Genomic DNA, 17542 nt, shown 5'->3' with positions numbered 1-17542 from the left:
AAGAGTTTTAGAATAGACAAAAGAAAGAACTATAACCATTTAACGCAGTAGGTTCTACATTTATGGAGCCCATAAGCTGATTTCGTGCTGAAAGTACAAACAGTCTGAAGAGTTCAAGTGAACTCTTCAATGCTGAAATCACAGCAAAACTCAGGAAAATTAGGGATATGTTGGTAACCCCTAATCTTTTTTTAAACTGACCTCACCCTGGGCAAGTAACCATCTCCTGATGCCATTGTTGGAGACAGAATTTCTGGCTGAAAGATCAGTTTTCTGACTCAATCTGGCTTGCTATTCTTGGTTAATCATCCCCATTTCTCTCAACATTTCACTCCTCTTACTACAGTGGTCAACATTTATTTCCAGAAGACCTTTTTTAAGTGATTCGCTTCCTCCGTTGGTCTCCCTCTTTATCCTGACTAAATCTCCCTAACCTCCACTTCTATCGCCCTTGTTTCTGTAAGATTTTGCTAAACATTAGACACAGCACATGACCTCCATCCAGTCTTCCAGCGTCTCGTAACAAAACCGACTGGCGCGGTTGTAAGCTTCTCTAGGATTGGAATTTAAGAGTCTTCAGCTCTTCAAGTCTAAAAGGCCTACAGCGTATATTTTAAATTAAAAAATTTTAAATTTAAAAAAAAAAAAAACGCTCCCCTTTTTTAACCTTTAGTCCCTCCCACCGCCTCCCCCTCAAGCCTCCACGCGAAACTGCAGGAAACCGGAGGGGGCGGGGCGGTGACGTCACGACGCCGGTGCGTCACGGAACGGCGGCGGCTGCGGCGCTGGCGGTGGCTGCGGCAGCGGCGGCATTTTAGTCGACAGCGGCAGCGGCAGCGGGGCTGCTGCTCCTCCCAGCATCCCTGGCGCGGCCATTTCAGCCCCATCTTGGCCGAGGGGAGGGAGCTGCAGCCGCCGCTTCAGCAGTTTGAATTTCAGTTTCTCCAGGCTCTGCGAACCGGGCGCACCGAGGAGGAGCCGAAAAAGCTACCACCGCTACCTCACACAGCCGGAGCGCCTCCGCTCGCCGGCCAGTCAGTCGGCCGCCGCCACCACCGCCCCTCACTCTTCTCAGGAGCCGCGAGGGGAGGCCGAGACCGCCGCCGCCCGCGGGGTGGCTCCCCCTGTAAGGGGAGGACCGAGCCGGCTTCCCCTCCTCCGGAGCGGGTTTCCGCCAGAGACAGTCGACATGTCCCTGGGGCTGAGCTCCGGCTAAAGCCGGGGAGGGGGCCGACCGCCCGCGCCGAAGCTCCGCCGCCCGCTCGCGGACCTTCAGCCAGCCCCAGCCCGCCGCTCCTGGCTGAATCAGGAATCCCCGGCTCCAGATTCGCCACTCCTTCCTCTTCTTCCCTCAGCGTCCGAGAGCCCAGAGCTGACGCCGGCACTGGCCTGAGGAGCCCGAGCGGGGCAGCACCGCCCCTCACGCCGCCGCCGCTGCCGCCTCCTCCCCTGCGCCCTCCCACTCCCACCCCCAGCCAAGGCCTGCTGACCGCGCCGAGCGCCGAGCTGGACTGACCACGGCGGCCCCGGAGACTGGAGGAGAAAGCAGGCGGCCCGCCCCTGGGATCGCGCTCGCGCCGCCGCTGAGGGGATTGAATTGAGGCGCCGCGGCTGCGGGAGGCGAAAAGGAAGGAGGAGCCGCCGCGCGAGTGCGACGGGGGCAGAGCCGTAGAGATCGACTCAGAAGGAAACGGAGAGGAGGATGTCTCACAGAGCGGCTAGCGTCCGGATCAGCCAGTGACTCTTAACAGCGGCGGGCCTCAGACCCCAGCGCGGACTCGGACTTTGTCTTTGGGGGCCCCTGCTCTGCCCTTCCTGGTTTCCGGCAAGATTGCAGAGGAGCCGGCGAGCCTCTCTGCGCTCCAGCTTTCCTCACCATGTCCAAGATGCCGGCCAAGAAGAAGAGCTGCTTCCAGATCACTAGTGTCACCACGGCCCAGGTGGCCACTAGCATCACCGAGGACACTGAGAGCCTGGACGACCCGGACGAGTCACGTACAGAGGACGTCTCCTCCGAGATATTCGACGTTTCTCGGGCTACGGATTATGGCCCTGAGGAGGTCTGCGAGCGCAGCTCCTCGGAAGAGACGCTGAACAATGTTGGGGATGCGGAGACTCCCGGGACCGTCTCCCCAAACCTCCTCCTGGACGGGCAGCTGGCGGCCGCGGCGGCTGCTCCCGCCAACGGAGGAGGAGCCGTTTCGGCCCGGAGCGTGGCTGGGGCGCTGGCCAGTAGCCTGGTGGCGGCCGCCACCTCGGCCCCCTCCTCCGGGGCACCTGGTGCCCCGCCGGTCGCGGGCTCGTCTGCCGGGCCAGGGACCGCAGCCGCATCACAGCCCCCCACCACTTGTAGTTCCCGTTTTCGGGTGATCAAGCTGGACCACGGGAGCGGGGAGCCCTACCGCCGCGGCCGATGGACGTGTATGGAATACTATGAGCGGGATTCAGACAGCAGCGTCCTAACCAGGTCCGGGGATTGCATTAGGCACAGCAATACTTTCGACCAGACTGCGGAACGGGACAGCGGCCTGGGCGCCACCGGAGGGTCGGTGGTGGTGGTGGTGGCCTCCATGCAGGGGGCGCATGGGCCCGACTCGGGAACTGACAGTTCCTTGACTGCTGTGTCACAGCTACCCCCGTCGGAGAAAATGAGCCAGCTCGCCCCGGCCCAGCCGCAGAGTTTTGGCGTTGGGCAGCCACAGCCACAGCCACCGCCGCCCGTAGGTGGGGCTGTGGTTCAAAGCGCGGCTCCAGTGCCGCCGTTCCCGGGAGCCGCGACCGGGCCGCAGCAAATGATGGCAGCCCCGCAGCCGAGCCAGCCCCAGGGAACGGGCCCCGGCGTCCTCCCGCAGGGGCCCAACGGACAGGGGTTGCCGCTGACGAATGTAACCCTGACGCAGCCCGGCGTGGCCCTGCCGCAGCAGCCCGGCCCAGCCGTCAGCGCTCCTGCGACGCAGCAGCCCCAGCCGTTCGCGTACCCCCAGCCTCAGCTACCGCCCGGACACTTGCTGCCAGTCCAGCCCGCGGGTCAGAGTGAGTACCTACCGCAGCATGTGGCCGGCCTGCAGCCACCTAGCCCCGCGCAGCCCTCCTCCACCGGCGCCGGAGCGAGCCTTGCCACGGCTGCCAGCCTTCCAGTGGGCACGGGCCAGAATGCCGCCTCGGTGGGGGCGCAGATAATGGGCGTGTCTTCCTTGCCCAGTGAAGTTGTGGCCCCGGGGCCGGGACCCGCGCCGGGCGGACAGGCCGCGCCTGGTCAGCCGGCCGGAGTGCCCTTGGCTGCTGTGGGATGCGCCGTGCCGCCGGGCCTGGTTCCCCCTGGGACCGGGCAGCCCCAGTCCGTGCCTCCGCCGCAGATGGGTGGCAGTGGTGCGCCGTCAGCCGTGCCTGGCGGCCCCCACGCCGTGCTGCCCAGAGTTCCAAACGTGCCTGCAGCCGTGCCCGCTCCAAGCGTGCCTAGTGTGTCTACCACCTCTGTTACTATGCCAAATGTACCCGCGCCTCTGGTCCAGCCGCAGCAGCTGAGCAGCCATACGCCAGTCAGCAGGAGCAGCAGCATAATCCAGCATGTTGGGCTGCCCTTAGCGCAAGGCACACCCAGTGCACCAACAAGTCTACCACAGTCTGACCTAAGCCAGTTTCAGACTCAGACCCAACCTTCAGTCGGGCAAGTTGACGATACTAGAAGAAAATCAGAACCCCTACCTCAACCACCACTTTCTCTCGTTGCTGAAAATAAGCCTGTTGTGAAGCCTCCTGTTGCAGATGCCCTGGCAAACCCCCTTCAGTTAACACCTATGAACAGTCTGGCCACCTCTGTATTCAGCATAGCTATTCCTGTTGATGGTGATGAAGACAGGTATGGAAATCTTACTTAAAATATTTGATAGGAATGCTTGACCAAACATTTTAGTTTAGAATGCAACTTAAGGAAAGTTCTTTTATTTTTTTTTTTAACTTTGAGTACCTTAGCGTTTTTTAAGTATAAAAATTAGTTTGTGTTTAGTAAGGTTGATTTATCAGTTCTTGAAAAGGCATAGTTTTAGATTGCTAATGTGAAGGTGTAATGAGAGAATTGGTCTTGTCACATTCATTTAAAAGCACAACTGGGTAAGGACACAACATTTGTTCATTCAGAAAAGTGGATTTAAGCTTAATTCTCTTGATTTACAGGTGGCAACTAGTAGATTATGCCCCATAGGAGTGTCCTTTTCTTAGGTAACAGTTACACTTGAACACTTTGTCAGTTTGAGTTTGGAGACTAAGACATAAAATTAGAAGTTTCCCATTCTGGAAAACCGGAGGTCTTCTAGTAGGGAAAGATCCATGTAAGTAAGGAATCTCCTCCAGTGTATCTGCAAAGGCTGGAGAGAGAATGGTGAAATGTCAAGTCTGGCTTTGAAGATCCTATCATCCTCCAGCCTTTTAAATATAAGAACATAGAAGGTCAGGAGGCTTCCCGGTGACTTTACGATTCTTTTTTCTTTTTTCTTTTCTTTTTTTTTTTTTTTTAAGTAAAAAGTATATTGGAAAGATGTTATCTTCCATCAGTTTTTTTTTTTTTTAACTACAGAATGGGAAGTATGAAATGAGACTCTGACAGTAGTAAAAGCTACAGTTCTTAGAGTAATTTTATAGTAAAAGTGTTAATAGTTGTCACCAATTGGCTCCCTCTTTACTTAAGGGATGCTTTTTTTAATGGTTTAAGTGAAAATTGGTGTATTGCCATACCAATTCTACAACAGTTGAAGTTTGGTTATAGTTCAGTGAGGATTTTAAGTGATTTTCAGGAAATACCACAGGAAAATTTGACATATTGCACATTTTTAAAAACTGACTTGTTACAAGCTTTAGAATTACATTTAAAAATTACAGAGGTTTCAGGTACTTTACAGTTAGGCATTTATTTGTTGGGTTTTTTTATTTTGAGCAAGGTTGATTGCAGATATGTTTAAAGATTATGGATTTCTAGAGTAATTGGTATAGAGAACAATGAGATCTGTTAAAACTTTTTCTTCTGTTTCTTCTTAGTTCCTTCACATTCTTAACTTTTCAGTTTCAACTAGCCTTGTATTTTTGTTACATACTTCTGTGGTTTGAAAAATACTCATGAAATCATATTTTCTGCTTTTTGTAATTCAAAGTTCATCTTTTTTTGTAGGTGACTTGCTTGTTGGGAGTCTTTTTTCCATTTGAGAACTCTTAGAGAATACCACGTGTCCATAAGTGAGCTCAGCTAGCTAGTCATTGAGAAATTTTATATGGATGGGACTACCAAGTAAAAAAACTTGATTCCACAAGCCATTCAGAAAAATCCCTCTTTACATCTGCTCCCATATTTCACTTTTCACACATAGGGACACACCTAAAATGCAGATTGAGTTTATTTGTTCACCCCTTTTCTAGCTGCCAGAAACCAGTTTTTTCTGATGGGTTCGTAAATAACCATTTGCTTGCCTCTGTTCCTGAAGTACATTGCCTCCATATCTCAAGAAATGAGTGGTTTCCCAAACCACACCCCCCTTGTAAAACACATGCCCATCTATGAATGAAAATTGTATTTTTCTCTCCTTTTCATGCCTCTCAGTTTAAAGCATATGCAGTTCACATAAAATTCCCCAGAATTTTAATATGATGATGTGGCATGAAGCAGAGAGCTATGTTGACAAATGGAAACTCTGGAATGTATTCTTTAGGTATGACCTCAAAGATGCAATTATTCATCCTCTTTATTAAAAATGTTAATAATTTTAAGATTTTATTTCGAAAGGTGAATGAGCTACAGCTGCTACTGTATCTGTTCTTATCAATTGGCAATAGTTAATCCAGTGCAGGGGTTTTGATGTGTATGCAGTCATATCTTAAATATGGTATTTCCCTCCCCCACCCAGTCTTTTAAAATCTGCATTGTTTACCAATGTTGCATTTCTAATTTTTGTTATAATCATTGACTGGTTTTTAATTTAACATGCTAGTTTTCAAGATGTAATCTTACACATTTGACTATTTTGTCACTAGACCAACACACCTGGTGAAGGAATAAATCCATTAAGTAGAAATAGTTTTTTGTTTTGTTTTGTTTTTAATGGAAAGTCTTTGTGGAAGAGGGCATTTTAAATTGTATGCTTGAAATTAAATAACACAGTTTTTCTAGGCATATGTTTAAATTACTGAGATAACTATATTTGAGGAAACCATACCAACAAAAATCATAATTTTAATACGGTGATTTGGGGTTGCTTTCTTAAATTAAAATCTACATACAATTTTAGTTGCAGCCATTTAGATGCAAACATTGGAGTGAGAGGTTTTGAGTAATTATGACTTTAACTTTGTGAATAGCTTGACAAATTTCAGATCCGAAAATTTTGTAAACAGTTTGCTTTTTTCTTTTTTTAAAGTTAATATGTTAGTAAACATAGTCTCGTTCTTTGAGAAAAGGAAGGAAAATGGAAGATTAACAAAAATGATTGAGGTTCTTTAGTCTGATATATTGAAAACTCTATCTCGTGGTGTTTTTGGCTCCATTGCCTTTTACAAAGCTTCATTTTGAGACTTACTCATTTTTTAAAAAGAGGACTTATATATTAATACATTTTAATAATGTACCTTTAGAAGGGCTGACGATTCTATATAGAAAGCAAGGAAATGTTTTCAAGTTCAGTTAACACTGCCTATTGACGTTATATTACTAATTGCCGTAAAGTTAAATATTCTAGCCTTTCTCGTTGGAAAGACTTATAGTCAGTTGTTGATTCTCTCAAACTGATTTTGTGTAAACAGAATATAATAATGGTTGAAAATATAGTGCACAAAAAGCCACTTTTACGGTGAAAGTTACAAAATTTGTTTAAATTACCAATACACTTAACAGACTCCTTTTTGATAAATGGGGAGAGGTGCAAAATATTATTGGCACTTTTGGAAAGGGAACACAGTACAGATCGTTTTCCACAGATAGCTGACCAGTGTGAACTCTTGTAGGCCACATTCCAGGAACTGTTATGAATGGCTGCAATTGTGAACTGTCAGCTACAACCAAAAAATTGTTGGAAACCTGATTGTAAGGATCCCTTAGTGGCAGATGTCTTTATATCTTATTAATGGTTTTATTTGTATAGTTTGCTAATGTCTACTGTTGATGTATTATAAATTGTTAAATTTTAAGTGGTGTATCCTGGTATGTGCTATAAATACACAGATTTTTTGTATGGCTATATATGTATCTCAGATATACATACATACTTGTGCAGGTTTTTGAACTTGATAGTTAAGTGAGATTATGTAAATGTATATAAAGAGACAACTGTCACTCTTACCTTTATTGTAAAATCTATAGGTACTTATGAGAGCGTTAAAAGTCTCACTGCATTTAGTCTTTACAAATGAAAGCTCCTTAGTTGAATCTTTGTGTTATGAGCTTATGTTTCCTTATTGATACTGAATAATGGAGGTAATTTTGCCCATCCAGCTTTACAGTTGACGTTTAAATCAAACACTACATATTATCTTAGGTACTCTTACCAAGGATTTTGTAATTCAAAGTGTGAAATCCTGTGTATGAGTGACCTTATTATTTAGTATAAAAACTGATAATTGATGGATTCATCAGAGTGCCATGCTGATTACCAAAATATACTTTAGTCATAACCATGGCTCTAAGTAAAGGAAATTACCATAGATTTTCAAGAAGATTAATGTTGATGGATTCATCAGAGTGCCATGCTGATTACAAAAATATACTTTAGTCATAACCATGGCTCTAAGTAAAGGAAATTACCATAGATTTTCAAGAAGATTAATGTTTCAGAAGTGTATCAGTAGGCAGTATGGTACTTTTTTTTAAATTAACAATGACCTATATATTGTTCAAAATCATGTATGAACTAAATTCTATAGGCTGAACATTGGATAACCTTTAGTAAACACAAGGGCTTCTAGAGTGGGTAGGTGTAGGTAAGACACACTCTGGTTAGTAACAGTTTCTTCCTTGTAGGGGAAGTAGGGTATCTTGAACTAAATTGCTTTTTTGAGATGTCATTTTTTTATAGTACTGATACTGTGGTATATGTATTTTCTGTTTCCTGAGAATAAGGGTAATAGTAATCTGTTCTTGGAGAATTCTAATAGCACTAATTTGGAAATAGTAAAACGTGACACTGGATTTCTGGATCTGGTACTTGCTAACAGTCCTTTTGTGCAGAAGAAGAGATTAGAAGTAGTCATGCACTTTAGTGTTCTAGTATCAAAGAGCACCCCCAACAATCAGATGGTAAAGAAACCAAAATTAGTCTCTTTACTGAGGAATGGTTGATAGGGGAGTATAAAAAGATCTTGACTTTTCTTTCCTAAAACAGCAGAAGTTGGGCAGTGTGGGGAGAGGTAGAGAGTGGTGGCAGATAACCAATACAGAAAAGCAGAGAGTGAAATGACATGGCATACAGTCTCAGAAGGAATAGGAATACTTATTACTAGTGAAGAAAAGGCATCTAATTCCTTTTTTAAATAATTGTTTTAGACCAGTATGTATTTACTTTTTGAACAGATACTGTTTATTTCTTAATTGCATTACTCTTGAACTATTTAAGTATGAGTAAGAGGAGAGGGTTTATAAAAATGGATTTGCCTGGTTAAATGTGGCCCAAATGATGATGTTTCCTGAGTAATTTCTTATTAACGGGAAGAGCAGATTTTTAAGAAAAAACCTTAATAGTTGACAGTATTTAAGGGGTATGTGCACCAAAATTCCTGAATTGGAATAAATCCTTTAAATTAGTTCTTTATACTAAACCAAGTGGACTTGTGATTTGAAGCTGTTTTTTTAATATAGTATAATCAAATTATGGTATCCACAAAGAATGTGCATACCTGAATTATTGGTATAATTTGGGTTTTTCCCACGGCAATTCTTGAACATACCAAATTACTCAATATTTGTCACATTCTTAATCTGGCATGGTTTAGGGCAAAAACTCCTCCATAAAGATTTAAGAACAGTAACCAATTCATATCCTTCCTATATATCATTATGTGACTTTCTTAATATATTTTAACATATGCATTTCAAATTTGGCTGGTAACAGTAAGGATACATTATCTGCTTTTATTTCTAAAAAGTATGTTCCTAATGTGTTTTTAAGTTAGGCGAATTAAATTTCATCCATGCTTCTCTGCATTGCTCACCTCTCAAATTTAAAGCCCAAAATTAGATTTCAGTGTTTAGTTTTATTTCTTCATACACAACTAACATTGTTTAAAAGAATGAACTCTCATTAAGTTACACATTTGTAAGTGATGGTTATGTGAAAATTCTGCAGATCATTGAGCAATAATTTTAATAATGTTCATAAGCTTTCACTAAAATTTGATGAAAGAATACTAAATATAGAAGAGAAACTGTAATTAATGGGTCATTTATTATAAGTAATGCTGGTGTGTGTGAAATGTTGGCAGTTCCTCTTCATTATTAAACAAGAAAATTGTTTAAACTTTGAATGAAGGATACCTAAAGCAAAGTTTAAAACCAACTAGTTTCTAAGGGAGAGTTAGAATTAAGTTTTACTAAGTAGTTATGTAAGTTAATCCGAAACCCATCCTTGCTACGTATTTGGTCTACCTAACCTTTGAAAACAAAACAAAAACAAAAAAGGAGATGGAGGCTCTCAGTCAAATAAAATCAGTAGTGTGCTTAATTATGTATTAGCATATAGTATGAATGACCGTTACAGACAGTGGAGTTAGACAAGCCTGGGCTGAAATCCCAACTGTGCTGCATACCTGAGGCATTTGACCTTCAGGCGGTTATTTAGTTCTTTAAGCCCCTTGTTTCCCCGTATGAAAAATGGGGATAATGCCTGTGTTGCACAGTTGGAGAGTATTAAATGAAGTATGCAGGTAGTTTATAAACAGTCCATATATAATATGTATAGCAAACATACATTACAGAAATGTTAGTATTTCATTGTCCACAAACTGTTTTCCCAGATCCCACCTTAACATGCTATAAATCATACCAAGAGTCTTCAGTTTTTATCTGAAAGTGTAATTACTTGGTGTATGGATATAATAACAGGAAGGGGGACAGTGTTTCAGGCCAAAACAGTGTTTCAGAGAAGTCATGATGTTGTAAAACATATAGCAGTTGGGTTCTAATCCTGGCTTTTCTACCACTTACTTTCTTTAGTTAAGTCTTTTAACTTATCTCAGTATTCGTCATTCGTAAAGTTAGAATTTGAGACTTGGTCAGATTTTAAGATTCCCTGTGTATGACTTGATACATTTAAACGTGTTTCATAAGGTAGCTGCCAACTTAAACCTTTCTGCCACCAGACTATCATGTGACAAAAAAAACAAAACAAAAACAAAGCTTGCAGATACTCATCAAGTAGGTTGAATACCCAAGAAAACCTTTAAAGTGACAGTATGTCAGTCATTCAACTTTTTTTTATGTTCTCTGAATAGTAAGTACTGGGATACAGAAAAAAAGACTATCCTGCCCTCCCAAGAACTCAGATTATATGAAGATAATTATCAAATATATGCTTTCATATATATCATAGGCTGTGATGGAGTAAAATATAAGGTACTGTTGGAACAATTTAGGACATAGTTAGACATGATATGGGGAGGAAATAGACTGGTTTCTGTTTAAAATTAATTTATTATCTGCATAGGTAATATGTTTATATAGTTCTAAATATACAGGAATGTAAACCGGAAGTCTCTCTGCACTTCTGTCCTCCAGCCACCCAGTTTCTGTCCTTAGCATCAACCTTTTATCACTTGTGCATTCTTCTGAAGCTAACTGTTGGACTGAATCTTAAAAGGCTGACTTAGGCTAGGTCACTGTTAAGAGAAAGGGATGAATTTCTGAGTAGAAGAGGATGGCAGTTTGTGTAACACTGTGGAAGAAAGAGATGTCAGTTTTGGGAAATGATGTGATTAATTTTGACAGCAACCAGAGTGAATGGCTGAAATGTCATGGTGAGAAATTGTGATTTTTTTAATCAGAAGATTATGGTTGCTGTTAAAGGTGTTTCTTGAAGCTTTTATTGTTAAAGTAGTATGTATCTTAGGACCATTTCAGTACGCTTTTCAGTGATTATTGTATTTTTAATTTAAATCGTATGAAAAAGTTGTGTAATAAGGAGATCCTATGAGAGCTCTGAGTCCCAGAAGTCAGGATTCTTATCCAATGAAATATACTAAATAGTTTGGTATGCCCAGCTCTAAGTTTAAGTTCTGTTTGCCTGAATATTACCTTAATAATGATGAAATAATGGAGTATATGTTAAGGTATATAATTGAGTATATGTTAAGGTACGCTACTAAAAGTTGATTTTTATATAGCATGATTTGGAAAGTGTAATCCTATATTAAACACAAACCAAGCTTAATTTTGTGAGGTCTTCTGTATGCATAATCTCGTTGAGTTTTTCAGCAACTGTAAGGAAGTATTCCTCCCTTTTTTATGGATTAAGGAAACTGAGGCCTTGTTTGAATCACATAGTTACTAAGTAACAGCATATATTCAGACATAGGCCTTCTGATACCAAACCCATTACTCTTGGATATTTCCAGAGTTTTATTTTATTAATTTGCTTACTATAAGATAGGGGGAAGGAAAGCTACTGTGGCTACTGATCTGTTGTGTTGTAACCCTTTACCTAAAGGATGTTTTTAATCATTTTAAATCCTTAGATAATAATATTGGAGATGGCCTGTTGTGCTTCCCTGGTTTCTATTAAGAGATCGCTGAAGTTGAATTTTGACATAAGGGAAGAAAGTATTTGCTGAGTTCAGGGCTCATGTACCTCATCCTTTAACATTCAGCAATTTTCATAGCTTAGTTTTGAGGTGTGGAATGTTTTTCCTCTGTGTTAGAGTTAGCCTACAAAGATAGTATCTTAGCAAAGCAGGTCGATGTATGTCATATTTGAGTCACTCTGTGATGTACTACTTTCATGTACTTAGAAATTAATAGGATAGGTTATTTAGTATATAAAGTCAGGAGGAAAAGGATATATTTTGTTAATTGATTTTGAAAAATGTCCACAAATGGGAAAACAGCACTTTCACTTTGGTGGCTGAAATTCAGAATAAACCACGCCTCAGTCTCCCTAAGAAGCGCTTTGTTGGCTTTATATTTAGATTAATAGTTAACACTGACATCAAATATGTTACTAGGAAACTGGTTTCAAATTTTATTTCTTGGGCAGAACAGAATTTGTGACCAAAGTTGCATAAAATTCAGTATTTCCTTATGACCTTGGTTGCAATGATCTCTATTAACTGTTTTCCTTGGGCTATCAATTTCCTCAATTTTATGCCATCTCAAAACATGATCAAGCCCCTTAGTATTTACAAATGGCTCTTTTGAAGTTCTTGATCAGTTAGTTTTTACAGATTTAATATATGCCTGTTAAGCAATATTTTGAGACTAATTGTTGCTATTTGCTAAATATCCCTCAAGTTTATGGAAGACATCCCTGCTGAAGTATTAGAGAAATGAAAAGTGTCATATTTTCTAAGTCTGTCTAAATGTTTATCCTTGGAATCTAGACTCTTTAAATTTTTCTAGAGTACATAGATTGTATTACTCCATATGGTTTCTTCATTTTAAATGTATGTAGAAAGTGATTTACTGCCAGCTTTTGCAACCTAAGTGTATTTGTTCTGACATGTTGAAGACTTTAGGTACATTTATGGTATTTTATTTCATAGGTTCCTTTTTTGCCCCAAGATACACAACTAACTGCAGATCCATTCTTTTTTCACTTCTACATTTGACTTATGAGAAACATTTCATTTTTAGAGTCTGGCTGTAAAAATGCTGGAATCTCATCATAGCTTAAGTCATATGATTTCATTTAAAACCAATTTATTTGGCATATGAATTTGATTCAAATTAAATATATACATATGTATTATTCCAAAATCGGGGGATCTGAAGTTTTTTTTAAAGAATGTCATCCTTATAAATATAAGTACTTTTTAATGAATTTTAAATTCCAGACTTGCAGAATAACCTCTAGGTTTACCTTTTGTTGTTGTCTCATATATACTCCTTTCCTCTTTGAGTCATTGTTTTAAATCCAGACAGACTTGTGTGAATAGCAAACCTGTCCCCATATAGGACGGTCCTGGGTAAGCCTGGTTTTAAAAAAAAAAAAAAAAAAAGCCAATCAAGTCTTTGGTTGGTTCAGTTGACTTTAATTTAAATTGGTAGACTGATTCCAAGTACAGTGAAAAAAGCCCCTGCCAAATGTATCTTGAGAGGATATAAGCTGTTAAATAAATAGTGGTTAGCAGCCTCTTAATCCTTGATATTAGCAGATCTAATCAATATGCTTGATTACTTTGGACCCAGCCTCTAGAGAAAAATAGAGAAAGGGTTAAAAGCATAGAAAGGAGTTAAAGTAGGTAGGGCAGACAAAGAGAAGTATATATACTGCCAATATATACTGCCAATTAATCAAATAGTTGCTTTCGTGATACTCTGACATCATCTGTCTGCCTTTCCTAATTTTGGATCATCTAAGAGGTACCCTAGTGGTTAAAACAAAAAATACCTTTTAAAAAAACGTATTTTTAAAAAATTCAGTAGGTATTAAGACTGAGTCTTAATCTGAATTTTGAAATCATGGAATTCTGTTGAGTATTTGTTTGCTTATTGATCATTGATATTTAATTGCTATTCCAGTAGAATTTGGAAATAATTTTTTTGTGGTACTAGTAATACTGTAGAGACTCTCTTAAGGTGCTTATGAGGGTCTCAGGATTGCCATGTTGTATTTGAACTTCATTTTGATAATAAAATAATAGCTATTATTTATTGGCCATTGGCTATATATACAAAGAGCTTTATATTCAGTCTAAGTTCCTTAACCACCCTACAAGGCTAAATCATATCACCATTTAACTGATAAAGAGACAGACCTAGAGAGGTTAAAATTAAACTCCACTATATGTTTAGCATAGTGATTTAAGAGCGTAAATTCTAGGACCAGATTGTTACCTACTAGCTCTGTGATATCAAGTTACTTCTGTCTGACCCGTTTCCTTATTGGTGGGATAGGAATAATAATAATACCTGCCTCTTAGGGTTGTTGTAGAATTGTGTTAATAAATGTAAAACACTCAGAATTGGGTCTGGTATATAATAAGTATTTAATGTTCTTAGCTTGCTGTTATTCTGCTACAGCATGGGTCAAGGATTTTAGAGGTAATGTGACAAGTTTTTGCTAGCTCCCTAATATACATGTTGGGGTTGGGGAAACTATGGGAAAATCTGAGGTAGAGGGGGAGCTATTAGTAGATTTGTCATAAGTTTAAATAGTCCCCTAAGAAACCACTCCAGAGATGTGAGGTGAATCATGTAGGCTGGGAGCTTGCCAGGATGAGCCCATCAAGCCCATCAGTTAAGATTCTATGGTTATAGATAGCCCTAGGGAACATATCTCCAGGGAATGGTAGAAATGGATGGTGATTAAGGTGTGGGAGCTCTTACCTCTTAAAGGCCCACTACACTAATGTAAGAAATTTGAAAGCTGCCATGTAATTGCTGCACCATGTTTTACCCTAATCCAGAGAAACCACACATAAATAAATGGATTATAAAGGTAGAAATCATGTCCAGTCCATCCCAGAAAAGGACTCAGTTGTTCATTATCAAACTCTATCAAATAGATCCTGTTAAGAATTTTTATGTTATGGGTGATTGGGCAGCTCAGTTGTTTGGCATCTGCCTTCGGCTCAGATCATGGTCCCATCGAGCCCTGCACATAGGGCTCTCTGCTCAGCGGGAGGCCTGCTTCTCCCTCTCCTACTCCCTGTGCTTGTGTTCTCTCTCTCGCTGTGTCTCTCTCTGTCAACTAAATAAATAAAATCTTTTTAAAAAAAATTTTATATTATGAAGGTGTAGCTTAATTTATTTTACATGAATCCTGTACCTGGGAACAGCTTTGCTAAACTGCTAAATGTTGAGAAACTTATAAAGGCATCTCATATAGAGTAGTGTTGATTAGGCTGTGAATTGGTCACATTCATATGTGTTTAAACATATGCGCACACACATAATTGGATGTATTACCGTATTACCCGTATTACCCCTTTTAGAACTGTGATCCTGAATTGTTGTCAGGGTCTGCTGGATTTCATCCAGTTTTTTAATTTCTTTCAAAATGTTTAAAGCAAGCTTATGTTGTATTTTTTTCTTTTTATTAAAGTCGTTACACTTTATTACAAATCTAAAATCTTCCATCTTTTTTTGAAAAGTAGTGATTTCACTGTACTTTCTCAATCTCATTTCCATTTGATTCTTGGATCTCACAGGAATCCTTCAACTGCTTTCTACCAAGCGTTCCATTTGAACACGTTTCAGGAATCAAAGAACCTCTGGGATAGGTATGAATACTTAACATATGGAATGCATACATGCAAAAGTGTATGCATGAATTGCTTTGCTCTGTACTGGTTTCTCATCATTAAACCTAAACTTTATGTGTCATTTGGGGGGGGGGGATCACATGGTATCTAGCATGGGACAAAGCAGCAAAATAAACCAAAAGAGCAATCTATATTTTAAATAGAATATAAATACACTTTATTTTTCACTTCACTTTTAAGTATATTTACTTTCTGGAAGGACTTACGTATTCTATTAAATCTTGTTATATGGAATATCCACTTACTCTTGTATATTTTAATATAAAAATATATTCTATATAATTAACTATAGTTAGTTTACTTTTGTCCTATTTTATATGATTTCTCTGTGAATGCCTTAGTAACTCAAAACGAAATGTCACTTCATATTAAGAAATTGGAAAAGGGATAAGACCAAGGTATCAAAGTAGAAAGTTATTGTTTAATCCTGCTGAGAAACTTTCAACATCAAGCTTGTTTGTTAGAATCCCTAGACCTGCCTGCATTACTGTTTTAAACTCCTAAAACAGTTTTTCTCCTAGAAATGTTATATAAATTTTGTTTGTAATTTTTTAAAATAATAGAATGAAGTCTTAAGCATTCATTTATAGCAAAAGATAATTTGGTTTATCTTTCTGCTTAACACATTTTAAGTAATATATGCTGTGTTCAGTTATTTTGCTGAATATTTATTAGTGCTCCATCATTCTGTGTTTAATTACTAGAACAAACACAAATGCTGTTTTAAAAATTCACACAGAGCTTTGTTAGATTCTTTTAATTCTGCCTGGCAACGCATTTGTGTCCTCTGGCATAGTTTGGATACTACTCATGGACTTAACTCCATCTCTTTCATTAGAAAAGAGTATTGCTAAGTGCATGTACATGTCATGTTAAGACATGGTTTACATTGCCTACAAATGGTAACAGTCTTTTAATTCTTAGGCTTGATTTGTTTGTGTGTCACTCTAAAGAGATTTTCTAACAAAGTATCTTTTCAGTGATGTGTTCCTTAACCGAAAATGTTTTAAAATAGTTACTTGTAGAGCAAGAAGTTCTACAATTTATAGTACAGTGTTTATAATTTCAATTTTGAAATTGTACAGCTGTATCAATGTAAATTAAGACATAAATGTAAATTGTGGCATGAAGCAAACATGAATGCTTGTTCAAATGGCTTATCTGATATAGCCAGGGTGAGTACTTTGTGTTATACTTTATTCTTTTCCATTAGAAAAAGGAAAAACAGCATTCTATTTAGAGATGTAATAAGAATAGTGATAGTCATATGGTAACTTATTTCAAATAGCTAAATTTTATAAGCTACTGTGCTATCAATATGAATAAGAGCTGTTATTTTCATCAGAACAATGTAGAAACATGTGAGCTTTATTTTTTATAATTTTGACTTAATATTGAAAGTTTTCTTTTGTTTCCTTATAAAACAACCATAGAAGTTGCCTACTCATCATTTGTTTGCAGCTAAATACTTCTTGCCTGTTTTCTTTTTTAGATACAGAAATATTTAAAGTATCAAAATGAGGCAAGTTGCTTTATCTGTAGTTACTCATGGGTTGAAAGTATTTTCTGTTCTTTTCTTTGAAGCCTGTCATCCAGAGCCAAAGAAGTTAATAGTGTGTTAGTAGTATGTTAATGCCAAACTATAATCAGAATTTATATTCTAGATCAGCCATTCTTCACTATAAGTTGGCCCGTTGGTACTAAAGTGACAGGTCCAACCCAGTACTAGTAGCTTCCTTTTAACTTTGCAACTAGCTTATGAAATTTTTAATTGAGGGGCCTGGCTAGCTCAGTTGGAGCATGTGGGTTTTGATCTTGGGGTCATGAGTTTAAGCCCAATGTTGGGTGTAGTGATCACTTAAATAAAATAAAACGTGAAAAAAATTGTTTCAGTTTATAAGAGCAGTGAGCTAGCTTTATTAGTTCTAACTATATGACCTCCATTGGCAAATACGTAGACTTTTTAATAAGTCTATTAGCAAATAAAGTATTATGGGAGTATACATTCTTTTTCATTGCAGATGGAGTTGAAGATTTATGTGTGTTAAACTTTAAAAAATAGTAAATATAACTTCTCCTGACCATTTTTGTGTTA

General features: G+C 39.5%; 1 protein-coding gene across 3 annotated transcripts in view; it reads left to right on the top strand.

Moving 5' to 3' along the window:
- Positions 1–1872: 1872 nt before the first annotated feature.
- TSC22D2 (TSC22 domain family member 2) overlaps positions 1873–17542 on the top strand; it is a 48915-nt gene continuing 33245 nt past the window's right edge. For 2 of the 3 annotated variants that reach the window (XM_059391740.1, XM_059391741.1), the window contains exon 1: positions 1873–3859. In XM_059391740.1, the coding sequence (XP_059247723.1) occupies positions 1878–3859 (1982 nt within the window). In that variant the 5' untranslated portion in view covers positions 1873–1877. Of the gene's footprint in view, positions 3860–15333; positions 15406–17542 lie in introns of all 3 variants that reach the window. The other variant, XM_059391738.1, reaches the window with a different exon arrangement.

The sequence above is a fragment of the Mustela nigripes genome, chromosome 2 (assembly GCF_022355385.1).
Source record: "Mustela nigripes isolate SB6536 chromosome 2, MUSNIG.SB6536, whole genome shotgun sequence".
Taxonomy (NCBI): domain Eukaryota; kingdom Metazoa; phylum Chordata; class Mammalia; order Carnivora; family Mustelidae; genus Mustela; species Mustela nigripes.
Note: the sequence above shows the minus strand (reverse complement) of the source record. Positions and strands in the feature narration are given on the sequence as shown.